Consider the following 27,650-nt stretch of genomic DNA (forward strand, 5'->3'; position numbering starts at 1 on the left):
GTAAAAATTGTGGAAAGTAGATGAAAAGTTCTCATCACATTAATTGACGGGGCACAAATGTCACAGCAATCCATTAGCTAAGCTGACAGGACCGGAGGGGGGTTATTAGACCTCTACCAAGGTCAAATCCAAACACTTTTCAACTACATTCAAAATGAAAATAAAGTTTTGAGAGTACTCAACATTAAAAAGGATGGCATTTTGTTTTAGTAATACAAACGACTAAGGAAAGAGGGAGAAAAAACACAAAGCACTGGATTTCCTCATCTCAAACCTAAACTACTCAGTTAAATTTTTTGTATCATACCAAGAAAGCACTGTTTATAGTTACAGCACATTTTAGAGATGTGATGTAGAGGAAAGCTTTCTTGCACATAAAATAAGCTTTATATAGAAGAACATAAAGATAAGATAGAAGTATCGTAAAAGCTATGTAAATATATCTGGTTAGATGTATCTTGCGATTTCCAAAGTCACACCACCATCCACTTTCATATCCAAAGGGTGCAATCTTGCCGTATCAGAGTGATGGAGGTGGTAATGACGCCCGGGGGAAGAGCAAGCAGATGGAAGAGAGAAATTAAGAAAAGCAAATGAGTGAAGACATTGCTGGGAGACTTAAAAAGTCCATTACAGTCAGTGCTTTGTAGCCCTTATCCTCAACCAGCACGGACGGGTGCCCGGGCTAGAATATGAGTCAGCATTTTTTTCTATATATATATATATATATATATATATATATATATATATATATTTTTTTTTTTTACAACAAATGTTATCAAGATCAATGTAGGGGTTTTACAAGTTTCGGAATGAGCTTTTAGGGAGAGTAGATGAGCACATCCTTCGCTGTGTAACACCCACTGTATTTTATTCAATTTGGATAACACATTGTGGAGACATGCCATTTTAGTGTGAGCAACACTAGTGTGTGGTTATGGTAAGAGAAGTAAATTACCCAAACGACTGTTACAACAACATCAATCAATAATCAAAGTTACACATGCAGGAAGCACTACATAAGTACAAATGGTGGTATTGGACGCATTAGGCAGGTCAGTTGTCAGCACAAAAGTATATGAAATTAATTACATTTCAATGAGTGTGCAAAGTGCAGAAGACAACTTAATGCAATTTGAACACAAGAAAAACAATCTGGGTCACAAGAAAAGCAATCTGTCTGAGCACCTAACTGAAAAATTGCTGTAACATTAATAATCATTCTCAAACTGTGTGGCGGAAAAATGCATTGGTTATAAAGTTTAAATGAGGAGAAAATTAGTTTGGCAAAGCTCACTGAATCGGACAGAAAAGTTTCAACAGAAAAAAATATAAAAAAATATAGTAGTAGTACAAGTATGTATAAAGCCAATCAGTTTTTTTTATGAATACTGCACAGCTAAACTATACTACTGTAACTATAAGAGAGAGTAATAGTCTCAGAAAGTACTTGTTATGGAAATATTGAGCAAGACTAACGTTTGCATGTTTAGCATAAAACTGATTAAATCCCCATAAATGCCTACAGATTGGTAAAACTGAATGTGGCATCACAAATACTCAGTTTGGGGGCACCGGAATTATTTATTAAAAATGCAAAAGAAATGTGTGTATGCAATATTAGGCTGTGGCACTGCACATCGCAATAGAAGTTGAACTTGTTCATTACATTTCCTGAATCAAGTTGGTATTCCACTTTAATTTGTAGTTCCTCAATTACATATCTTCTGTGATGACTTCACAACTGCATTCCGTTGCAGGTCCATAGAGAGTACATCCATATTTGAACATCTTCAAAGCCCCCCTGTAGATGAGGCAAAGTAATTAACTGTTTCCCTATATCGCTAGGGCTTTACGTTTTCAAAGCATGCTTCGCCACAAATTCAAAGTAAATTAATGCCTCCCACAGCAAATGCAAACAGCTTTGGGAAAGAAAAAAAACCTTGACACTTCTTTAGCATTTACATAAAATGTATGCATAACCTAGAAGCATCAGGAGGACGCCGTCATTAGAGAAAAGAGTCGGTGTTATGTTATATTTACATTTCTTTGCTATTGCTCTGACAGAGCACAGATGAATTCTTCCATGTCTTCACTATAAGGCTAATGAATTCTAAAGCCAGTTTATAAGGGACATTCAGTTAAGATCTTCAATCAGCTAGTTTGAACTGGATACATATGCATTGTTCCTCATTTATGCAACATCATACTTCATATTTAGGGCCCTCTTGAAATTGCTTTGTCCTTTGGTTACCATGTCATTATCGACAAATCATCCCCATATCTGTGGCTATTTCATACTCAAACAGGCTTGATCATTTTGACCCTAAAGATGTTTCCCAAAATTGCGAGAAAATCCAGCCATTGAAGTAAATATCTTAAAAACATGAAATTTAATGTAATGTCTTTCACGAGTCGTTCCATTAAAAAGTCTCGTAAAGCCATGCCCAAAAAGACGCACAAGTTTGTCATTTTGCTTTGAACGTGTAGGAGCCCTCAAGACAGACGAGGTAACGGACAAAGAAGAAATAAGAGATAGTGCCTGGAGTAGAGCCATAGAATGTTATCTCTGTGTGTTGACTACAAAATAAAGTGAGTAAAGGGTCCATGCATTGCTGCATTCAACTCTTATTCTTATTTGTTTTAGGGGCAAAGTCAATCTCAGAAATAATTTCAGGTGCAACTGCCGTTCCTCAATTCAAACTACTGAATTATCGAGCTGATAAAAAACACATATTAAAGGCAAAAGAGCAACACGTTTTCGTAGATGAGCTTAAGGTACAAATCAGTGTCTCTCCCTTAAATCAAATACAGACAAGACACTCAAGTGTAAGTATAGTGTGTAGCAAGTGTAAATTTGACTACTGTAAATTACTACCGGTCATTCTTTCAGGGAAAAAGCATTATTTGACATTGATATCCAATTGGACTGACTGATTGTGAACCATTGTTTAACTGTAGCCCATTGGTAATCAATAAGTCATTGTGGCCCGGGAGGCTCTAATTCACCCAGACAATATTGATCTAGATCTAAAAATGATTGGTGAGCTAACAGCAGCTTTTGCCACCCGTAGTCATAATTAAAGTCCATTTTACTACTACTGTGCGGAGTTACAAACATCTCCAGCAGCCAACTGAGTATCATAATTGTCAGCACATCAGGTGCGTAAGAAGTAGAAGGCCTCCATAACCTCGGTGGCACTAGTCAATGTTCCTCATTCAAAAAAAAAAAAAAAAGTAAGGAGAGCTTCCCGTCCGGAAGCATGATTGCAGAATATTGTAATTGTTAACACAGCCTATTGGTCCTCACTTTCTTCCGTCCAGTGCGATGAGCAAATTCTGTGCATGCCTTATCTGGATGCCTGTTGAATTGGGCAAAAACTACCATCTGACGGCCAAAAGTGTGAGCCATACCTGGCCGACAGCAAGACTATTAAAAATAAATAAATTAAGATATTTAATTAAACACCATAAAAAGGGCAGGCACCACACGTCCAAGCAAGGAATAAAAAAATGCATATTTTAGTACACCAATGTTATTACAGCTCTTTCCCGCACGTCGCTATAAATGAGGGCATGGGATTTGTGAGAGCTGCACCTTATTTTCCCTTAATTAGTAGAATCTTCATATGCATGTTATTGCAGTGACCATGAAGACACGTGTATTGCTTACATCATAACAACAAACCTTGAGAGGTAATTAAAAAAGGCATTTACATGCAAGACGCAGCTCAACATTGCATGGAAAGTGGTTATCTCTATTTCACTTGATGCAAATGACTCAATCAAGTGAGCAGCATATGAGGCAATAGATTCATTGAATGAAGGCGGAAAAAATGCCCCGACTCAGTAACAGAATTAGCAAGGAAAATTGCAGAGAAAAATCATCTATAGTGATGTGGCTTTCTTAAGGATTAGGTTTTTTCCAAGGTGCCAGTTCTCTTGAACACTAAAAAAACTGTAAAAAGTGTGTGTTCTTAACGGGAAACAGTTAGTAACATATTACTAATGGCAAGGAAAGAACTACAGTCAAACCCAATGAAAAGTTAACTCATCAGTGACACAATAGTCAGTCTATAAGAACATTTATCGGGATATTCAATAATACTTTTTTAAGACAGATACCAGTACAGGTACTCAACTCGAGTACTCACCGATACTGATGCCAAGTAACCAATACCACTTATACTTTTAATACATTCGATTTCTATTAAACCAATAACAGATCACTTTAAAGAAAGACTTTTCATTTATTTCTGACAAAAGGCCTAACAGCCAACTCAACAACACAAATTTACGTTCAAAATACAACACAAACAAATCACTCTGATATAGGATTCTTTGTAACAAATTAATTGAAGTGCAAAAATAAAAACTGACAACTGGAAAGTTCTACACAATATGTTGTTTTGTCATTAGTAAGCTTTTGTTTGTGAACTATTGTGATAAATTGTAGTTTGCTTGTGTGGGATGGAGCTAGACACATTGCTGTCTGTTATTTTGTCAATTAAGAGAGCATTATCCATTGCATATGATGGAAGTATTGAAAGGGAAAGAAAAAAACAACTTAAATTTGTCACGATGTTGAAATGTGGGTAGTTAAAAAAAAACGAATGGTATTTCTGTAGGTGTGTGGTACTTTTTCCACAAGGTAACACATAAAACACTATATACATCCCGCTTTCATACCCTGAGGGGGAAAGGCAAAACTCTACTGAATTAGCAATGCAAATTGTATGGATGCAAGCCAAATTGAATTATACCACTTAGTAAGCATGGATTTTTAGAAGCTGACTTACCACTAAGTCGGGATCCTGCATGAGACTAAGGATGACCTCGTAGAGTAACGGACGAAGATCCGATTTGAATTTGACAGAGATCCACTGGCCTATTAGCCAGATGACTCTCCGTCGAATCAGCTTGTACCTGTAGAGAACAAGGGCACTGCACTGAGTACATGTTATACATTTTCTTGCAAAGTATATTTAGGAGAAAAAATAATTTAAAAGCAAAGTAGAACATCTGAACTTTATTTGGAGCTCATCAGAGGCACTTTAAATGGTGGCAGGTGTATGCTGACTCATTTAAAATGAATTTGAATGTGATTGGTTAATTCTAAACACAGCCACATCCCCATTTAGAAGGTGTGCATACTGCAGACAAATTATCCATTACCCTGCCATTATTTTTAAATTAAGTTGCACAGGTTATATGTCACATAAATGGTGCAAACATTTTTTTTTATTATTTCATGAGCTTATTTTTTTAATATCACAAAACCTGGCATTTTAATAGAAATTTCGATTTATATATATATATATATATATATATATATATATATATATATATATGCGCTGTAAACTAATTCCGATCCCAGTTCCCTCACAGCCCACATGGTTTCTACTTTCGCATATTCATGCGCTGTCAACATAGAAGCCAGCAAATTCAAGAACACCTAAGTGGCACTTCATGGTAAACTTGAAGCCTCCAGGACCATATTCATGATGATAACACGGCATCCCCCAAACATACACCGACTAACAAGGTTGACTTAATATTCATGCTCTATCTACAACTTGTATAAAAATATTTTTAATGACGATGTGCTAGTATAGGAGCCACTTGGATGTAGAGTGGTTCGTCAAACTGGCATGGAACCAATTCCCACTCTTCACAATCAATCACTCAAATGACTCTGTGATTGAATGGCGACCAGGGTGCAGTCAGCAGTCAATCTTCTGACCCTGCACAGCATATGGAGCAAAGAGGATAGATGGATAAAGTAAATTTATAAAGTACGCTTGCCAGAAATGGGCTGACCAATACTAAATAATAAAAAAAGGTAATAAAAAAAAAAGTGTCAATTAAGAAAATCACAATGGCTGAGAAGTGTGATATGACATTTCCTTTCAGGACAGATAAGAGGATGACACTGTTTTGAGGGGAGTTGTTCAAAATTCCTATAAAACATACCAGGGAGAGAAGGGAACAAAGAGTGCGCTAATAGAATAATTTAAACAACTAGGAGTGGAACGAGACCTCAGGTAAATAAAGTAGTTTATTTGGTGTGTAACTGTGCAAGAGTCAAGCCAGCCGCAGAAACCCTTGTTCATGCTAAATGGTGTTGACTCATCGTCTTACAAACAAAAGGTGGTATTTAAGCAATGAATCAAGTGAAGAGAACAGATGAGCATCTAATTAAAGTGGGTTTAGAGCCAAACAGAGTCTCACACAGCATTTTGATTTTCTACAAGCCTCTATTTTAGCGGAAGCATATGGTACACTTCCAACATGACCAAGCAGTTACAGCAGCGCCAGAGAAAAATGGCTTTGGGAATAGTCCCAGAGAGCTCTGACTAATCAGGCTGCAAACAACAGCTCAGCTTGAGCATATTAAGTACCATGTAAGTGATATCACACACACAAATAAAAGATGATTAGTTGTGGTGTATTCTTAAAGAAAACAAACAGAGGACTTGCTTCACGTAGTGTTGGCAAACACTCAGAAGTGGAAGCAGGCAAAATCAGGGCCTGATTTATACTAAGGTCCCAAATAGCAGGAAATAAATTACATTTCAGTTTTTTTGGAGTGAGTGAAAATACGAGCACAAAATGTATACAGAAGCGCACGCAACACATACAGAAGTTCATCCATTAAACAGCAAGTCTAGACATTTGCAAAACTGGCAAAGCTGCCACAGTTCCTTTTGTGCATTGTGGGAGGAATATAAGCTAAAAGAAGAATTTAGCAAACACAATGTGATTTATCAAATCTGAGATAAATTGTACTAGCTCATTTTGTATTTCTAAATAACATGTCTGAAAGGCAGATGCAAATCTGGCGCAAAGCGGTGCAAGCGTAGCATGGGAAAAACGAGAGGCAGCAGCGATCACATTTTTTGCTTGTGTAAACATTTTTGAAATGCCAATAAAAATGATCTCGCACATTGTCTATTCAGTCATGCAATTTTGAAGTTTCTGAAAGGTAGTAAAATGGGATGCCAAACTAGACAGTGGCAACAAGAGTTAACTGTAGAAATGTTGTAGTGAGTTTTAAGTAGCGCTTCAGACAAGAAATAACTTCTCCTGTGATGACAAAGCAGTTTGTATCCATGAGGGAAGGCCATTTTACTAGGGAACTGTATACGTGGACGGTTAAGGTCTGGCTTGTCGTCTGATGATGGTTTTGAACACAAAAAAATCTGAGAACTTGTGCTGCATTTGAAAGAGAGCTTTCTTTGTGTTTTAGATCGTTGGAAATGTTAGTGAAAGATGAAGATAAACATAAAATAAAATTGACTGTAGAAAGTTTGAGAAATCAAATCCGGGCTCCGGCCTTCCTGTGTGGAGTTTGCATGTTCTCTCTGTGCCCGTGTCTATGTATGTTAATTGAGAGAATGGATGGATAAGTCGGCTATACAAATCAAAACATATGTGGTCCGGACCTTTGTCCTGAGAAATCCCTTGTAACCAGACCCCTCAAAGTTTTAATTGGAAACCCCTGCCAAAGAGCAATACATACACGAGACTATCAAATATTATTATACACTATAAATTAGACTTTCAAAAGTTTAGTTTTATTCCACTGGCAGTGTTATTGAATTATGAATTACAATTGCTAATCGTGATGTCAAACATAAACAACATGAGCGCAGATTGAGACAGTTCTGATTTAGCAACTTCTACATCCTCAAATGGACTAATAATTACACTTGATTTAACATGAAGGTGAACTGACACTAAAACAAAACTCAGCAGCTCACTAAATCTGCAAGCTCATAGGTAAACATCACAGGCTTCACTATTTGTGGATGCAGACACCATCGACCATGACGGTCCAAGGATTATGTACCTTACACTCTACACAAATATACCTCTGACAAATTGCTTTTAACAGATAAGTCTGCAAATTATGCAGCCCTTACTATAGTTCAGTTTTACACGTCACTACAGACGCTTGCACTGACGTCATCTAATCATCTAATTGCAGGAAGGCATGTGGCTCTGTGAAGGCTCACTCGGTTGAAGCAATAGCCCACCTTTGCTGGGTTAGTTTTGTGTAACAAACAGGGAACTGCTGCATCTTCCGATACGGCTCAACTGAGGCTATTTTCAGAACCTCTTTGGCTACTACTTTGAGCTGGAAATCATTTAATTGATGTTACAGCTGTAACAATCATCCAATTACCATGTTTTTGTCAAAACGTCATCCCCCCCCTAAAAACCCAAAGTAATTTTTAACAAGCATTAGATTAGAAGAGTAAACCAAGGACATCAGGACATTGACCATCTTGTTGATGAGGCTCCAAATGTCATGTGGTGCACCTGGACTCTCATCAGTGCATTTGGCCACGTAATTGTACCACTTCTGGTCCAAGCAGACATCTGTTTAGGGCACGGTGGCCCACAGGTTTCACGAGACCCGCAGCAGATGGAGTTTTTCAGCTCCATCCTGAAAGTTTTGTGGGCAAGCATGGGCATAATGCTGTGTCAAATTTTTTTTTTTTACACCAGCAACTTTTGCAATTCTATGTTTCCGTGTCTAGTGCAAAGCACAGTTTAACTGTGTGCATGGGTGACGTTTTCTTTCTTTTGGTATTTTGCTTGTCACTAGCACAGATAGAAGAAAGCGTTAAATTCTGACGCGTGTTGTGGAATGAAACACAAAATAAATTTGTATGTATTTAACCAATGCTCAAATTGTACTGAGGAGCTAGATCAATTCCTGTTTCATTTTTAGTTTATTATAATGTGCCATGCAATTGGCTGACAAACAGTTCAGGGTGTACCCTGCCTACTGCCCAAAGACAGCTGGGCTAGGCGAACCTTCTGAGGATAAGCCGTTCAGATAATGGATAAATGGATGGATGGATGGATGGATGGATGGATGCATTTCTATTATGACATTAATAGCGGGGCAGCACGGTGGTCCGGCATTCCTGTGTGGAGTTTGTATAGGTTTCCTCTGTGCCTGCCTGACTACTCTGGGTACTCTGGTTTCCTCCCAGATTCCAAAATCATGCATGTTAGATTCATTTAAGACTCTAAACTGTTCATATGTGTGAATGCGATTGGCTGGCAACCAGTTCAAGGATTGGCTCAAGCACACCCACAACCCGTGTGACGATAACTATGAGACTCTTGGCAGAGACCAATAGACAGACTTATCTTATTGTTTGTCTTGAGATACTGCCAAATAGATGACTTATTTCAGCAATGGCGCAATGAATTTCTTACTGTAATTACAGTCAAAGTTTGTTTTGAGGCAATGCATATCAATCTAATGCTAATGTCTATATTGGTTTCTTTTCATCTTCATAACTACAACAGAACAGCCACAGTTTGTGAGTTTTTCTCCAACAGTGACTGAAGATAGTGTTCCCATCAGTATATTCCCCCTCATGTCTCATACATGAGCATTGAGCACCCTATATTCACCTAATACATACCACTGGGAAACATGCATGCCAGCCTCTGCATGTACAAAGCCTACACACAGCTATGCATGCATGAGAGACCACAAACACACACCACTAATTGCTACAGAGGGAACATGACGATAACAAGCCGGCAAAGGAGATTAAGAAAAAAAGACGCCACACTTAATATTCATGACAAATCTACATATGCATAGCAGAGTCTCTTCAAAGAACTCAAGAAGCATGTACAACCTGACAGAAACATGCCTTTTCTTGATTCAGCACACTAGAACAAGAAAAAACCAGCAGGAGGTCCATAATTACAACTTTGACGAAAAAGAACGCCAACATGCTAACCTCAAGTCGAGAGAGAAGCTGAGCCTCCAGTCGAGTACATCTGGTATGTCTGTCTTAAACTTTTTGACAGATGGATACATAACTTCAAGCATTTGTTACATTGCTGTAAGATCAAAATGAACTGATGATAAATGAATGTTCATTCAAAAGAAAAAGAAAAAAACCTTACTGCTAATATCTGAAATTATGAAAATTACTTAACACAAAAGCAGAATTAGCAAATACTAAATCCTTGGAATGAACATCAACGTTGGCAAAAAAAAGTAAAATTGACTGAAGCACCTGAGCAACAGTGTCACAGTGACATCAGACCGCCAGCTCACTGATGTGCATCTTTGGAGCGCTGCCGGGTTGGTACTTTGATTGCCCTGGCATTTGTGCCTGCAGGGCACTTCTTTGTTCTTCATATCACTCACACCAGCCGCTCTCCCACATTCTCATCACTTTTTAAATGCGCTCATCTCCCGGCTCACTGCCTGAGTCTGCAGACGATATGAGTGCGTGATGAGGCTGCATTGCCGCTTCAACTGCTGTGTCACTAGTCTGGGAGCAAACAAGTGGACACACGCGGTAGTTGTTAATGCAGCCGCCAGATATCGGCTGGATACTAATGAGGCATTTGGCATATACTGACTGAGCTGATTATTCGAATCAATAGCGCAACTAAGGTCGATAGGCTATTAGTTGGAGTAACACCGATAGGAATGTTAAATATGCAATATTATAAGCATTGTTGATGTCTGAAAAAAAACAACCATATATTAAGTTAAATGCCAAATTATATTAAAGTGGAAGCACAACCAACCTGTGAATCACGGTTACAAAATCCCACGTACACTGGCAAAGAGTACGTGAAACCTCCACTGTCGAACATAATCATTATGTTCACAATCATCATACATTACGTGATGCAAGTTGTTCTAATGTTAAATCAAAATCAACCCATAGGAAATAAAGTAAATCCCTTTGTTCCAGGCTCAAAATGGCAAAAAACCTTTATTAACTCTACAGGCTATGATGTAATTAACATTTTAATATACCTGCCATCCAAGTATAAAGAGAACTGTATAATCCAACTAAATTGAAAGTAAATACCAGTTTGTAGTGGGGATGAACAATATAACATTAATAACATATTAAGTTTCACAAATTGTATCAATATGGAGAGTTCTGGCACGAATATTGACTTTAATATTGAGTATTTCATTTTTGTTGACCATCTCAGATCAAATGTTTCATCTTGGAGTCATTTATTGGGTAAATTGCAATCAATATGGATCAATGTGTATGTAGTACAAATTGCCGGCGCCAGGCCAGAACTACCCTGTGTGCTGAAAATGGCTTTCTTTCTTTGATGATGCAACGATAATGACTTAACAAACATTGCGTTTTTACGGTCCCCTAAGAAGTGATGATTTTGAAGGTAGAACGCTCAACGCCAGCAATGAATTTCCATTTAACCCATTAAGGCCGGGAGCGCAGATATGTCATTTTGTTGTGTTTTGACCAATTCTTGGTTTCTTAGACTATGAAATACATCAGAATATCCACGATAGGGTGACATGGGCCTCACAACATGTCCTGGAATTTTATTCAAGCGTTTATGGTTGACACAGATTCGCGGGAGTTATTAAAGAAATGACGCGATTGACGACGGCGTGGGAGGAATTCGAATCAGTGTAACGAATCGACAGTAACATACTGTTAAGAAATATGTTTGTAGACAATGAGGATGTTGAAAATTTTAACGACTTTGTAACACAATGGACAACGAATAATTACCCCGATCCCCGAGGTTATTACAACTGCGCTCCAGTGTTGAAATAAATTTGGAGTTATACACCCGTAGATGCGACATTTGTTTGTTAATTTAAAATATATAGATATATATATTGAAGGTTTATAATAATAAACGCCACAGGTGTAAGCTCTCAAATGTTTTGGGAATTATGTTTCTATCTGCTTCAGGAGCTGAGATATCAATTATTTTTAATATTGTTGAATTTACAGGAAAACTTTAGGTTTTCGGGGGTGACTCAAAAGTCACCCATAGGTTTTAGAGGCATGTTTTGCCAGGCACTTTAGGCCTTAATGGGTTAAAACAGAAATGCAATCACCTGTTATGGCTGACATGCAGCTCCCCGAGAAGCTGATTCTTGAACCACTGGTCAAAGTCCACATTGTCAAACAGCTCGAAGGCAGCCAGTCCCACTGCGTTGAACACTGCAGATAATTAAAGAAAAAGTCATTAAAACAAAGTCAACAAAGCCACTTTCCATATTCAAGAATCCTAAAGGAAACAAGCTATCTAATTTTTGTAGAGCATTCTATAAAAAGCATGAGATTTAATGTACTTTATGCAGTTTTCTTGTAGTAAAAATGAAGTTCTTGGAAGCAACAGGAAAAAAGACTCCAGTATTCAGATGAGCCAATCTGCCCTTCAAATGTAGAAGGCAAGCAAAGTCAACATAAGACTGAAAAAAGACAATTTGGCAGTAGTACATGTTTGGCATGAGCTTCAATAGCATGGAACCAAAAAGTATAGCAGTTACCCAGAGGAGAAAAAAAAAAGGGGAAAATCATCAGTGGAATGTCATGATGTGCTGACTGTCATTTATTACTTGGACAACATTTAATTTGGCATGTTACGGCATAATTTAGCACTCAATGGAGAAAAGTAAATTATGTTTCCAAAAAAATATAGATGAGAGCAGGAAATCTGATAAAGGGAGAATGTTCCATTACAAGAGTTTTTCTAGGAGTATCAAATCAATGTATAGTGCAATTAGTATTTGAGCGTTTTATTCAAGGGTATACAACAAACCTCTGATTGTGCAACTGCCACATGCCAAACAGCTAGGAAATAGGAAGTAGCCACTTGTATGTACCAGGGCTCACTTTATAAGATTCCAAAATAAATACGGCTTACAAGCATGTTGCAGAATAATTTGGAAGGTGGTGAAAGCCAACCTCCATTGGCACCATCTTTGATCATTACTTTTTCAACTAAATAAAGGATTTGTAAAATGATTTGTAAACTACAGTGTGTTCACACTCCTCGGGGTGGTGCACCATTTTTTTCAGGAAATTAAACGGGCCATGGTTTCAAATAGTTTGAGAAAGGCTGGATAACAAAATAGCCTCTTTACATAGAGCTCCTGCAAAATACTTGCTTTAGAGCATTAATGTAAAAGTCAATGTTAAGCACACCAGTGAAAGCTGCACATATTACACATACAATACGGGAAAAAGCAAAAACTGACAACCTTACTATCTATCCACCCATCCATCCATTTTCCGAACTATAATAAGAAATTTAAAAAAATGGAAACACAAAAAGCAACAAGTGAATACTGCTAGTGCCACAGCAAAATATGCATACCAAAAATAAAAAGTCCTTCAACCTAGTATAATTGATTCGATCACTTCGAACTCACGTGCAGCGCCTTGACTGCCTTTTTCAATGGCCAGGTCTATTGCTGTCAATTTGAAGGCTGCATTCTAGACATTATGTCACACTTTTGATTGAAGGTGTGCGCTTCAGCGGAACAAATCTGAACATGGGTCCAAATGTTTGAATGTGTGCAGAATTTGATTTTAAAATAGTTGAGCAGTTCACACTTCAAAACGAGACTCATGGAAAAATTCATGCACAGTAAATATGATTTTGATGAGTTAAAAAAAAAGCAGGACAGATGAAAATGGTGATGCTCCTGGGAATGGGAAAATCCGCAAAGAACTCACATTTCTGCTAAAGCCGCAAGGTTTACAGCTGGGGAAAAAAGTCACGGCGTATAGCACAAATTTTACGGTAGATACAACAATAAGAAGTCAATGCCTTTAGCGTAGAATCAAGCTAAGACAGGATTTGCCAAGACACCACTGTTCACTACACAGTAGCACAGCAACCCAATCACATTTTAAAGGTGCCAGCGACAGCGTTGACTATATGACATCACGGGGTGGGAAAAGAGAAGTGGTGGAACTTCACACCTTTGTCCCAACATGGGAATATCATTGCAACGTCAGCTTCCTGCCTCCCTTGCAGCTCTGATACTAAAGAGGGTGAAAAGGTTGCCATGGCAACTTCAATAAGGCTAAGCAATATAGAAAATGGAACAGATCAGATTTGCAGTGGAATGAGAACTGCAGTGGAGTTGTAATGTGACGACAGTAAAAACAACAACTATAATTACAGCGATAGAACAATTGTCTGATGCAGCTATATGGCCCATGCCCCATATAGAAACAGTGAAATCATGCAGTCAGTGAAGCATTTAGGATGTCAGTGACTGCAGGGCTTCCACTACTGTGAGAGCAGGGCGGCAAGATAATGTCCTCAAAAGTAGATGGCAGCAAGACTGTAGCATGCACACATATGCCTCCAAGGGGGAGGGGGAAAAAACTGATGCAAGTGGCTTGCGCATTTTAGGCAGCTCCATGCCTCTCGATCACATTTGCTGGTACTGAAGCAAGCGCTTGGATTTTCATCCATGAAACACTGCCAGAGGTTGAGTATTCAGGACAGGTAAATGGAACTGTCATGAAAGTCGGAAACGCTGCTAATGGCACATTTTGTTCAACTAACTTCTTCCAAGCAATTAAAGAGATTACAGACTAAATAAATAGATGTCTAATTATTTGGTGGGAAGTTAATTTAGAGGTATTTTCCGGCCGACATGTTTATGAGTGTCTGTCTCTTGAATTTAGAAAAAGCTGGTCTTTTTCCAAAGGCCTTGCCAAAGGTAGCGTTGTCCCACCTTTTAGATCGTCATATCAGCCAGACCAAATTGGAAAAAAATTAGAGTTGGGAAATCTGATTTCAATTGAGTTACAGTATTTGTTTCCCTTATTTTAGAGGGGGGAAAAACTAATGACAATGACATTCAAGATTTTATTTTTTGGCCACATCGTCCACTCCCACACCTCATATCTGCAGTTAAACATCCTTATAATATGGTATAACGCTAAACAACCTCGGAGTGCTTATGGATACTGTACATTTTGTCAAATTTAAAATCTCAATAAGAAGTGCATCTATATGTAAAAGTTGCTAGTTGTGATTTGACAACACACTGGGTCCTGAATACCATTTATTCACTTACACATAATGCTTTATAACCTGCATGATGAACTAGAGTGCCTGGTCCAGACACCAAGCTCAGGTTATTATTGTGGGATGACGACTAACAACCCAAGCACATCATTAATGTCAGATCTTATTAAGAGTGCTGTTAAAATGGTTATTATTTACTCATCACACATTTTTCTCTTCAACAGCGTTGACACTCACAATTGTAATTATTTGCAGCAGTGCACACAGTGTACAGATTCATTATCAAGTTGTGTTTTTATTAAGATTGCCAGGAGATGACTGATGTCTCAACTGGAAACACTTTAGTAGAACTATCCACTTGGGAGGCAATCTGATTCACTTCTGCATGCCGTTAAATCACCCTAAGCAGCAGCGCTGACCTTCTTCCGCAGAAGTACAAACACAGTGAAAATGTAGAGAGAAGAAAAGTGAAAGAGTTTTGACTCACCTGCGTCCTTCATTAACAATTGAACAGGATCTTCCACATTGGTTGGGCCTGCAACAAAACATAACTTTCATAACTACAGTGGACCCCTTGCTATTCACATTGGATGGACACCGAGCCTGACTGAATAGAGAATTTCTGATAACAATTGACGGTCCCCTGAAAGTGATAATAATTGCCTATATACAGTAAATAATTTAAACCAGGGATGGGCAATTAAATTGATGGGGGAGCCACAATTTTTATCAGCGCGTAAGAACACACACACTTCTAAACCAGATGTATAACAAAAATGCCATTTTCAATATGGACAAAATACCTGCATGATTTATTGAACTAATGTACATCACAGTATCCTAATGCATGTATAAAATATCCATCCTTCAAAATCTTTAAAAAATAAAATAAAATAAACACATGCTGTAACATCCCCCCCCCCCCACCCCCAGTGGAAAAGGGCTCGCGTACATAAAAATTACCCATTCAAGGACGGCACAAAATTACTGTACAACAAACCAACATTATGTGCAAGAACTCATTTTGTGCATTTGTTACAAAGAAAATCTCACTCAAAATTGTTATATTATTCAGGAATTGTGTTTGTCGTCCTGTATGTTATTCTTAATAGTTGGTTAAGTCTACTTAAGCACAGGTTGTTTGCATAATAGGTGAAACCCAAAACAAGTACTATTTAATTTTTAAGCAATCAATCTAAACCTACATGCACTTGAACGCCCACACCAACTTAAAGCAGTGAGAAAGCCTTGATTTTTCCCTATTTTGAAACCTCATTTGAAAGACTTGCCGATATTTTTAAACATTCAAATTTGGCAGGGTTGCAAAAAACACATCTCTATGGATTGTCAAAAAGACTTTACTTTCACTGAACAGGGAAGAGAGCACACCAACTTAATGTGAGATAAAACCATTTAAATATTAGCCTCTGTCATGGGACTTTAAATATTTAATAGACTAGTTACACAAGGTTGTCATTTTCAGCGACCTGTGTTCCGTCCCATCAAGCCATATCTATGCCATTTCACTGGTCTGCTTACTTCCTCTATTAGTCCTTGTGGTGCACCAAGGTTTCAAATCAATAGCTGACTCCCTTCAACCATAGACTTTTCTAATTTGCTGTGGCTCTTGCTTCGATGGAACATATTTCCACTTTGTCACTTGAAGCTGAGAGCAGAATGGGAGAGAGGCCGGAAGCAAACCCTACAAAAACAAAGTGTGTGTGCAATGAGAATGTAAAAATAATAATAATAATTCAGAAAAAAAACAAAAACAAAAAGCCTGTCCCTATCAGGAGCACAAAATCATATTTGTGAACGTGTGCAAGTCCTGGAGACTTGAGTGGTTATAATAGTAGTCTGTCACAAGGGAAGTCAAGGGTGCTGACAAAGCTGTTACATATATCACAAAAGCCAATGCAAAATAACCTACAGGAGGACTATATCCAATGTAGGGGACAATAGGATATGTTCTAAGGACGTTTTTCTAAAGCAGGCAAAATGTGGTCATCAATTGGGTAAGATGCTGAGAATGATGCTAATTAGGAAAAGGCTAACTAACCTATTTGGTGATTAATTGAAGACTGTTGAGAATTATTTTATATGTGACAATTGAAAACCATGAGTCACTTTGCACATTGATTGATTGATTGACTGAAATACGTATTGACAATAATGCATGTATAAAAACGTACAGATACAACTGCTGCCAAAGGTATCAGAACACAATAAAGCCATCAACTTATTTCCATTGTGGTCCTTTAAGTGCGTGACTGTGCGTTATCATTAGCCAGCGTGTCAGTGAATGTGTGCGCATGATGTCTATAGAGAGAATGTGTGGGTGTGTCACCACAAAGAAAAGTTGTCGTGACGGATCATATACAAAATACAATACCAGTAGCAAAATTAACAATATTATAAATCATTACAATATACAGTTTCGAAAGACAAAATATTGTCAAAATAAAATTACGTAATTTAAAGGATGTCAACCTATTCCCTGAATCCATTCAGGTTGTAATGTTTTAACAAGCAATTACTCTAGGAAACAGAATTAACTACTAACCGTGGAGATTCTGAACCATATCCAGGAGCACAGGTGTCAAAGTCTGCCCGTAGTTGTGGAAGATATCCAAAAACAACACTTCTGTACAGGGCTGAAAGCAAAGAGAGAGAAAAGTAATATTAGGAAAAATGTCACAATGCGGTTGCCAAAGTCCAGTATTTTTCAGACTATAAATCACTCTATAGTATAAGTCATACCAGACAGTCAACACAATTAGGGAACGGGGATTTTGGGTACCACCCAGGGCTCTAATTTTAATATATACAAGTCATACCTGAAAATAAATCGCAGGATCAGACAGACTATGAAAAAAGTGTGACTAATAATACGAAAAATATGGTAATCCATTTCTTACAGTGCTCCCACTCTAACGGTCATGTGTGGATTTGTTTTGCAGTAAGTGATAAAAGTGCGGATGGGTTTCTCATTATTAAGAAAAATTAATGATGCATCATCAATATGTTCCATAAAATCTCATTCATCACCCATCCGCAGGGCTATGTCAGTTTTAGGCGTAACAAGTACAAAGTACAAAATGTCCAGTGAGGCATGTGTGCGCTCACTTTACCAACCCTGCAAGCCTAAAAAGATCAGCAGTGTGGGTGACAAAAAATAAATAAATAAAAATTCAAACAACATCTCAAACTTGGAAGTTTTGACTCACCCGTAAACTGTATTTCCAAGAGTCGCCTCCTGTTTCCTCAACAGCTGCAGAGGGTGAGAGGGAGTCAGATGGTGCTCAATGACATGTAGAAGCCTTCAATTGGAAAGTTTCTCTATTTTTCTCAATCAATCCACTCCTCCATTTGAGCTCAAATTTAATGGTTTTCCAGAAAAAAATGGTTTATTTCCAAGTTGTGGTAACTTCAAATGTATTGTAATGCAATTAGAAAAATATGTTTTCTGCATCCTAAAACTGTGCTTGTAACGTTTTAAATAATACAAGTCATGCAATGGGTAAAAATTGGTTAATTTTCCTTCCTAATTCATATTCAAAAGATGTAAATGTTGATCAGAATGGTATTTTTAGACAAGTGAATAGAACATATTGTTAAGAACATTGACTTTCCTTTTAAAGACAGAAGGGTGACATTTGGAATAAAAAAAATTGTGAAACATCCATGATTTGCCTTTTTTTCTACAAAACTAAACATTTACATGATCACCCTCCAAGAGTGGTGATTCCATAATTTTTTGCCAGGGGTTGCAAATGACTACTGCGTTACAAAAACAATCAATGAGCTTCTGGCTGTAATGAAGGAGCTTCTTGCTTTAGTTTTACAAAAATAATTAATTAACTAAGTTTCTCACTGCAAATTCACATTCAGAAGAGCTGCTCTAAGAAGGAACAAGATGCCCGTCAAGTCTGTTCATAATTAGAATTAGAATCTTTCTCACAAGGGAATTAATTCTCTTAAATCTGGAATAAATTGCAGATTTACCAAAACTCTCTGGATCCTCTTCCCACATGGCCAGCTCCTCCTCCGTGAGGAGGAAATAGTGGGAGACAAGCCGGCGTCCGATCTCCGTCAGCGTGGGGTGTGTGAAGAAAGCCGTCTTGATCTTGTGAGCCTCCAGACTCTCCGGTTTACTGTCTACAATGACAAGACAATGAAGCTGTTTAACTCAAATATTCAAATCGAGTGGGCACATTGTTGTCTTTTGTCCCTGCCAACATTTCCTGAATTACAACAATTATTATTATTATGGAGCGCCACAATGCATGAAAAAGTAATTTCCAACATCATTATTCATAATATTAATGACAAATGCTGCATTAAAATATATGATCAGTCAGCGAATAGAGTATAAAGTCATTTCCTATTTTGCTTTTATTAGTGTGACCCGTCATATTCGTAGATACACAACAGACGTCCTGTCTGTCTACGTGATTGACAGAGTGGGTCGAAAAACAAGTCAAATGGCTGCCAATAGCTGAGTCGGTCAGCCGAGGTTTGACCTTCCCTTAGGCTCTTCAACTTTGTGCCTGAAGATATTGCCCTGTCTGGAAGTTGGAAACATTAAAACAAACTTGATCTTCTGCTCAATTCAGTCTGACTTAAACCAGCCTTAGTAGAAGTATCAACTGTATCAAATTTTTGAAGTTTGGGAATCGATCTTAGAGGTATCAGCTCAAATAGTATTGATTCCCCCCTCGCTACTCTATAATAATATAATATATAATATAATATAATATAATATAATATAATATAATATAATATAATATAATATAATATAATATAATATAATATAATATAATATAATATAATATAATATAATATAATATAATAATAATAGTCTTGGCACTTACGCAGCACAAACTATGTTCCTTTTGTTGTCTTAGTGTGTGTTGTGGCTTGAAAACGCCACTCCATGTTGGCCTAAGCCTGCTTGTAGTTGTCAAAGTTTTCTGAGTTTTGGATTATGCTGCGAAAACAAAACAAACTCATACCCTACCTTCAATGTTTTTGGCAGGTTTGTAGGCGTCGTTCTTAACAATAATTTTGATGAGGTTCATGCACTGGACGATGAAGCGCTCAAAGGTGACCCCTTCCCCAACGGGCGTGAACACGTAGCTCACAGCAAACTCCAGCGAGCGCTGGATTAGAGGTATAAATGCACAAGGATGGTACTCCAAGAAATCCAATAACTAAGGGAAAGGAGAGATGAATACTATAGTTAATTTTTTTTTTTCATCAACTACCATTGTCTTCCTTTATAATGTGCAACTCAACTCACAACTTTAGTGAAGAGTATGATAGTCTTTTCCAGCTTTTCTCTACAAGTGCTGCCTGGACCAATTTGTCGACCTAAAAAAACACCAGAAACAAAAGACAGTTGAACAACAACAGCTGGAGTCTTAAATATTTATAATGATTGTGATGTTGTGGTAATTAAACCTGTACCAGTAAACACAATGCTTGTATGTTGGTCCCAAAGGTAACACTAATTAGAGTGTAGATTGTAATACATCAGTCCAAACCAAACACTTTCATAATTTGAGACAGTGTTTTAATGGAGACCCTGGTTTCATTAGCGAGCACCATACGGGCCGAAGACATTGGTGGTCTCATCTGTCTATGTTCTGTCTGTTTGTGACATTGCAATTTGCAAAATAGCTAACCCAGTCAACAAGTGTCAAGATAATTGCGAACACAGACCCTGCAAATACTCTCAATATCGAAACTATTTAATATCCTTTTTAACGTTTGTAGTTTGTCAAGCTTAACCTAAATCCATTGGCAGAAATTTTGCTGGCAAAGAAGAGGCAGTGCAATGGCCCCTAAATGTGCAATACTCGCACCCAAAATCAGCAAAGGAAAATATGGCATAATTTCATCAAAATTGAAGAAGGACATACCAGTTTTGGGCAATGTTAAGTAACAGTTTACAAAAAGGATCCAAATAAAGCTCTAACCTTGGCAGCAGTGTAGAGACTACTATGAATGCTGAGTATTCTCTCTGTGAGATCCAATTGCATGTATTCTAATGAAAAATATTATACTACTTTAAGACATCTATCAAATGTCATCAGCTGACCCTTGACTTCTTGTAGTTTAGAAATTATAGCGTCACAAACTGGTGTCTTTCATCATGTCATTCATTGAACAACTGATCATATCTCATAGAGACAAGAGGAAAAGTACTCACAGCATTCCAGGAACTGTTTAAGTCTTTCAAACACTGCATTCAGGAAACCCTAAAAGCGTAAAAAAAAAAAAAAATTAAAATTAAAAGAGGTTGAAGCAAGATTTAATTGCGCACATTTCTGCAGTTCAGGCACTCACTATTTAAGCTAAATTACACCTGCGTCTCCACTCAGGTAGATAAATAGCAGTGCCAGCCACATACAGGATGAAAGAGAATCAATTTTCCGAAACCCGGTGTAGCCGTGACTAAACAAATAGGATGATAGATGGAGACGCAGTCTGTTAAGATCTGCATTAGTGTTGAGCAATAAGGTCAACAGTGGCATCATTAATCACCAAACTTGCGCCCACTGCCCGACCACCACTTAGACCCTCCAAAAAGAGTGAAGTCAAGAGGGGTTCATGAAATTAAAGTAGGAGATGATGACAATGCTTTCCATGGCATGTCATTTGTTGAGATAGAAGGCGGATGAAACACACTAGAAAAATTATCAAATGGAACATATGGGAATGAGTGACGAGAAAGATATTGCAACCATATCTATTTTCCAGTAGGTGTTATGAAAGCACAATAGTGACAAAGTGTAACCGCTTGGGAAGAGGAAGACTCACAAGGAAAGTAAATAGCACTGAGATTCTTACTATAAACTGCAAATGGAATCAGATAAACTATCAAGCAGTGCTTTATTGTATTGCATTATATACAGTACAGAAAGCTGAGGAATAATGCAATAAAAGCAAATTGTGAAACGACTGTTATGATATACAAAAGAACATCTTTTCCCAAGAAGAGAGGTTTTATTTGGGTGGTAAGCATCCAGAGCTACGGCAAGGGAACAGTGTATGTTAACATTTGCATCTGTGTTGCCTTTTGACGTGTATGCTCAAATATTATAATGACGCTACTATTTCTAAACCAATGAGTGACCAGTTATGGCTTAAGGCACCTGTAGGGCATCAGATTGGCACGCATGGAAGCTTGACTGACTAGTACATGGCAGTAAAAAATAAATGTGTCAATAGTGAACTTAGTAGGTTCCGGTAGGCGTACTCTGCCGTAAAAATAGGGCATTAGGCACATAAATTTAGATCCTCGGGTTTTCAGGCATTATCTGATACTACCTAAAATTATCCTTCAAGCAAAAAAAGACATCACATAAGAATGAGACGACGTAATGAACTGCTCTACTACTGTACCTTTTTGGATATGTTTTAGTGTCTTCTTGCTTGGTTTGTACACTCAAATATATAGTACTATTTTTCTCCCCTCATGACTTCAAGTAATATGTAATAAAGTAATATTATTGTGCTGTTTTGGCCCTAGAAAACCTGTAAATTGATCAACTGGAGCTTAATATTTACCAATTATGGGGATTATCAGTGTAGATTATGCCTTGAACGACAAATATGCATCCCTGCAAAACATATACTTTGGATAAATGTGAAAAGATCAAATCAGATTCTCTCTCAGTGAAGAGACGTAACCTCCTTCCATATTCTTTAGAGAAACTGAATTCCCAAATTTACCACATATTGCCAGACCACTGATGGTGAATGTGAGGCAATTTGGTTAAAAGCTCTACGTGAAGCTACCCATTTACATGCAAAAAAATGTTGTGAGTCACTGGGAATCTGTTAGTATATTTACACTCTGTGATGCCAACAGCTGCTATGACTAGTACTACGCCAAAAACCATCCCACTTTTGAAAATGCATTTCCCTCTTTTGACTTTACTTCCATATCAGGTGAAGCTTTGTATGTATTAGGTTACATTATTGGTTCTGGTGATCCAAATATGCAACATTCCAAAGGCTACAACTTTAGCTGTGTTTCTAAAAAGACAGTAGCACTTTGTGACGTAAATAAATACATTCAATGCCATGTTTGTTTGAAAGGTACCCTTAATATGGAGAATACGTGCAGAAGGAAATCCAAGGATGGCAAATGAATATGGGAGGGAAAATGGTTTTGCAAGCTAAAACAGGAACTAGCCTAAGATACTCACAACATGTAAATCCAATCTGAACATGAAATATTAACTCTAAAGCCATTATGTCCGCCCGCTGAGCTGTAATAACCAGCTCGAGGCAAATGGCATTTTAATGTGAGAGTTACAGCCGCTGTAAGACCTTGCGCCTTCTAGCTCGAACTTAACTCATTTGTGCTCTAACAGACTGAGTATCACTGATTAAAATAAATTAATAAATAAAAGGCTTTGGCCTCTACAAGTTGACCAATTGAAACTGAGAACAAAAAAAAAGAGGAATATAGAAAATTGAAAGTCAGCGATGGAGCACCATAAACTGAATGAATGAGCCCAACCGTAAATGACGCAACGACCTTAAATCGCTGCATCTATCTTCTCTGTACCCCAAGGCTACTTGAATATAAAATACAGTAGAAAAAACACTAATTAGATCATACAATTGCATATTTAGATGAACACGTTCAAAGCAAAAACAAATATTACATTGGTAAACACATGACAACGGCTAATTTTATGATTCAATTGGACTAGAACGTACTCATGTTAATTGAAGCCATAGTAAACCTCCAAAAGTGGAAAACAATCTGTAACGCTACAGTTTGACTTCCCAATTTCTTTGGATTTACAAATTAATCTCCCCATTAGGTTTGCATGAGCCAATAGAAGCAGCAACAGTTTCAGTAGACATTCACCATAAAGTACAACCAAAGTTACAATATTTGGCAATGAGTTAACAAGAAACTAAATGGGTAGACATGTTTGATAACAAATTAGTTCATGTTGACGTAAATACAAACGGGGTCGTTGAAGCCAAGAGGGAGGGAGTTTCACGTAATAGTTTGGTTTTGCAGGGTTAGAAAATGCACCAACAAACAATGCCATGATAGTCTGGTAGTAGGTGTGGCTTTATTTTTGTCTATTTGGAGCTTAACAGCTTTTGTGTTTGAATTCAAGTGTTCTTAGACGGACGATGGCTGAAATTAGGTCTAATTAGGTGCACTGATAACTCATGTGATATTCTTCTACCACACATTCTGAGTTCAATATGCAAAATATGTATTAACTAATTGTTCAGATAGTACAATCGTTAGGGCGTTGAACTTCCAGGGTGCCAACATTCGTTTAAAAAAATGTCTGAGTGAACAGGACGATGAGACGTTCGCAGTGACTTCGCATATATATTATTTTCAAATGTGAGCCATGAAAGCAAAAAGAGAAAAAGACTTGGGGGTCATATGAGGGTGATGGGATGTAAAATGAAATACAATCACAGATTGGACCTTGTTTACGGAGACAATTGAAGAAGGACTTAAACAAAACTCTCTGCTCTTTGAACGCAGAGATTGCTCCGGACATTTCAAATCACCATGGCCATCCATATTTTTCCACAATAAACTCAAAATGAGGCATGGAGAAATGCTGAAATATCCTTTTCTTGGAAAAATTTGCAATTTAAGCAAAAAGTGATGACACTCACCATCACTTCCATATTCTGCTGTGGCTCTTGGAATCCATTGACGGTCAGCTTGCGTAGTACTGAGGAGGGGGAAACACATTTTATAGCATTCACAATGTTTTATTCATGATAGAGTAAAACCCAGGATTTCCTCAACATTTGTTTTATGTATTTTTTTTCTTTTTTTACAAAAGCCTTAGTACCTTAGCCAGGTACCACCTGTAAAAGCTGCACTGTATAAAGACAGTGTTTTATGGTTTGAATAGTTTATTTACTATCAAAGATTCCACAAGTATTGTATTGTTTCACAAAGCAAAGCCATGTACTTATGCACAAAAGTTTTTTTCTCTGAGGATAGGGACGGAGCCTTGCAGCGAATGGCGAAAAACTTTAAGTAGCCTAATTGACGCACTTCCAGAATTTTTTATAAGCGTGTATAATTAGTTTAAACATATAAACATACCATAAACTATGACCTCAAAGCACTTACAAATCCTATTCATCTCATCTGACATACCGGTAACCTTTCCAAATACAAAAGCATATGTTTAATAAAACCAATCAATAAAAAAAAAAAATGCACTGCAGGAGTGCAGGCGCACAGTTATATGCGGAGAAAACTCATGACTACTTCTATGAACAACACAGGCTAAACTTGGCTCCTCCGTGAAACATAGGACAAAGCAAATGTAACAACACATTACGACCATTTACAGTTGATAAAAAAAAATGTGTTGCTAGTGTGTGGCGCAAGTTTGAGCTTCCTCGTGCCAACTACCTTTAAGAGACAGCAGTGTTCTTTCCAGCGATGCCATTGCTGCCGTCTCATCTCGGGCACACATCTGCTGCAGGAAGCAGTCCGTGTGGTGGCTCCACAGGGAACACGCAAAGCTGTAAATGCCCGACGCCAACTGCCAACATGCAGACACAAAACAGTCAATCACACGCTGATCAAATCATTCTGGATCAGTGGACACTTCCAACAAAATGCCGGTGAGGGTGCGGAGTAAAAGCATCTTCAAACAACATTTACATGGAAAAATATAACCACGCTATCGGTAGAAGCGGCTATGCTAAAAGCTACTCGTAAACTGAATAGACAAAATAAATTTAGAAGAAGAAAAACACAAGTCGGAAGCAAATAAGGACCTCAAGAATCACAGGACTAATTTAAGTCTCAATGAACTGGCTATTTCCCTTACTCCCATAACATTATTTGGACCCCACACCAATTACATTTTCTTCGGGAAGGCATATATTCTAGTAGAACAAAATAAGAAGATCAAAGGCAAACAAAAGCACTGCTGGTCCTTTTAACAGTGCAGTACATCGTGTGGCTCACTACCTCAGACGATCAGCCAGGGCACAGTAATGAGCTTTGGGTTTTGATTTTCATTCTAATAGAAGTATATACATATACTCAATGTGGCGTAGGCCCCAAGCATTGCGGGTTGCACACACGGAAAGACCAAGTAGATGCAAAAAGGCTTATTATACACACCGCAACATGGGTTAATTCCAGCAAAACCTCACTGTGCAACACTGTTTTCTCTTCCAATTAAGCTTCTTCAAAGGGTTAGTACTTTTATTCTGGTTCATTTTTATTATATTGTTCAGTGGTTAACTTTTGTTTATATGACAGTTAAAGAAGAATAACAAACGTTACTTTACGTTTGCTGATGGTCACAGTTTAAGCATGTATTTCCTATTGGAAAACTTGAAAGTCACCCAGCGTCAATCAACTTTGGAAGTTTCACTGTAAAATTAAATAGATGTCTAAAGAATCTTCAACTTTTTATCTACTCCTTCTATGGTTGGAATACGAGACGACAGCAGAGTGTTGCGATTTTCCAACGTTTTGGCTCAAAATCAATCTGTATTTGGAGGAAGTCGCAAGCCAGTATCAGGCCCAGAAAGAAACAACTATTGTGAGTCATTGGTTTACGACAACATTCCATTCCTACGTAGTCTACCGGAGGAGTAAAGTCAATTACTGCACAATCAATATTGCAACAATCAATATGCAACATTAAGTGTTTTTGTTTCTCAAAAGCTATTACTACCCCAAACTCACACTGACTCCAGTCTGAACCAAGGGTGGGCAAACTCGGTCCTTGAGTGACGGAGTCCTGCAAGTTTTGGAGATTTCCCTCTTTCAACACAAGGTGATTCCAATCAAGAGGATCGTTATCAGGCTTATGCGGAGCTTGCTGATGAGCTGATCATATATCAGCTGTGTTGGAGAAGGGAAACATCCCAAACCTGCAGGACTGCGGGCCTCGAGAAATGAGTTTGCCCATCCCTGGTCTAAACCCTGACCCTGTGTGTCCTTTAGCAATCTAAGGTGCAATATTCAAATGTGTCTGGAACAAACTGTGCAATATTCAATGTGGCTGTTAATTAACCCTAATAATGTGCAATACTACTACTACTACTACTTACCATAATTCCTTTAATTAACTTACTTCACTATTACCGGTAAATATATTTTGTTGTTAAACATATTTCACTTACATTTAATACCTAACATGCAGGTTTATTTGTGCCCTAAAGAAAAAGCTATTTTCAATCTCATAGTACATTGGGAACAGTGACAATAAAAGGCATTGTAGTCATTCTAACTGAGTGGGCCTTCTTGAGCCGCGTACCGTTTGTAACTTAAGTCGTGACCATCATAAACAAAGGACACCCCTACTATTCCTGCCTACTAGCTGAAATGAATTTATTTTTGTAACACAAAATGATCCTTCTCTGTCAACCAATAAAATGACTTACCTGCAAGTGCCCCTAGTTGTAAGGAACCCTCCAATAATATTGTGCCAAAAGGTGAGAATTTTGCAAACTTTCATCGATTTGGGCATTGGAAACAAATATATATATATATATTTAAAAAAAATAAAAAATAAAAAAAAATACTGTACCACATGGAAGCTAAGCCATGTGGATTGTGTCTTGTCTCTTGCAAAAGGAGGCGCGAGGACATTTTCAATTAAGAAGAAAATTTGCCATTTGCGCACTGATTTCACATTCCATGAAAGACAATTCACAAGGATCCAAAAAGAAGTTCAGCTAATTTTGCTTGATAATTAAGCCTCCCATCCAAAGGGGAGGTCACAGCACAAAGCTGAGCTTTGGCTTTTATTCACCGCATTCAACTTTCA

At 37.8% G+C, this 27,650-nt stretch overlaps 1 protein-coding gene across 1 annotated transcript in view; it reads right to left on the reverse strand.

Annotated features, from left to right (window-relative positions):
* ipo11 (importin 11) overlaps positions 1-27,650 on the reverse strand; it is an 84,792-nt gene that overhangs the window by 45,002 nt on the left and 12,140 nt on the right. Inside the window, exons 6-16 of the mRNA XM_086076899.1 lie at positions 25,268-25,400; positions 24,511-24,569; positions 21,047-21,095; positions 20,135-20,205; positions 19,853-20,045; positions 18,838-18,990; positions 18,060-18,103; positions 17,396-17,486; positions 15,320-15,367; positions 11,894-11,999; positions 4,800-4,926 (exon numbers count right to left, since the gene is read on the reverse strand). Coding sequence (XP_085933025.1) covers positions 4,800-4,926; positions 11,894-11,999; positions 15,320-15,367; positions 17,396-17,486; positions 18,060-18,103; positions 18,838-18,990; positions 19,853-20,045; positions 20,135-20,205; positions 21,047-21,095; positions 24,511-24,569; positions 25,268-25,400 — 1,074 coding nt within the window. The remainder of the gene's footprint in view (positions 1-4,799; positions 4,927-11,893; positions 12,000-15,319; positions 15,368-17,395; positions 17,487-18,059; positions 18,104-18,837; positions 18,991-19,852; positions 20,046-20,134; positions 20,206-21,046; positions 21,096-24,510; positions 24,570-25,267; positions 25,401-27,650) is intronic.

Source organism: Leptonotus elevatus, chromosome 5 (assembly GCF_054856555.1).
Source record: "Leptonotus elevatus isolate MCC_2025b chromosome 5, RoL_Lele_1.0, whole genome shotgun sequence".
Lineage (NCBI taxonomy): Eukaryota > Metazoa > Chordata > Actinopteri > Syngnathiformes > Syngnathidae > Leptonotus > Leptonotus elevatus.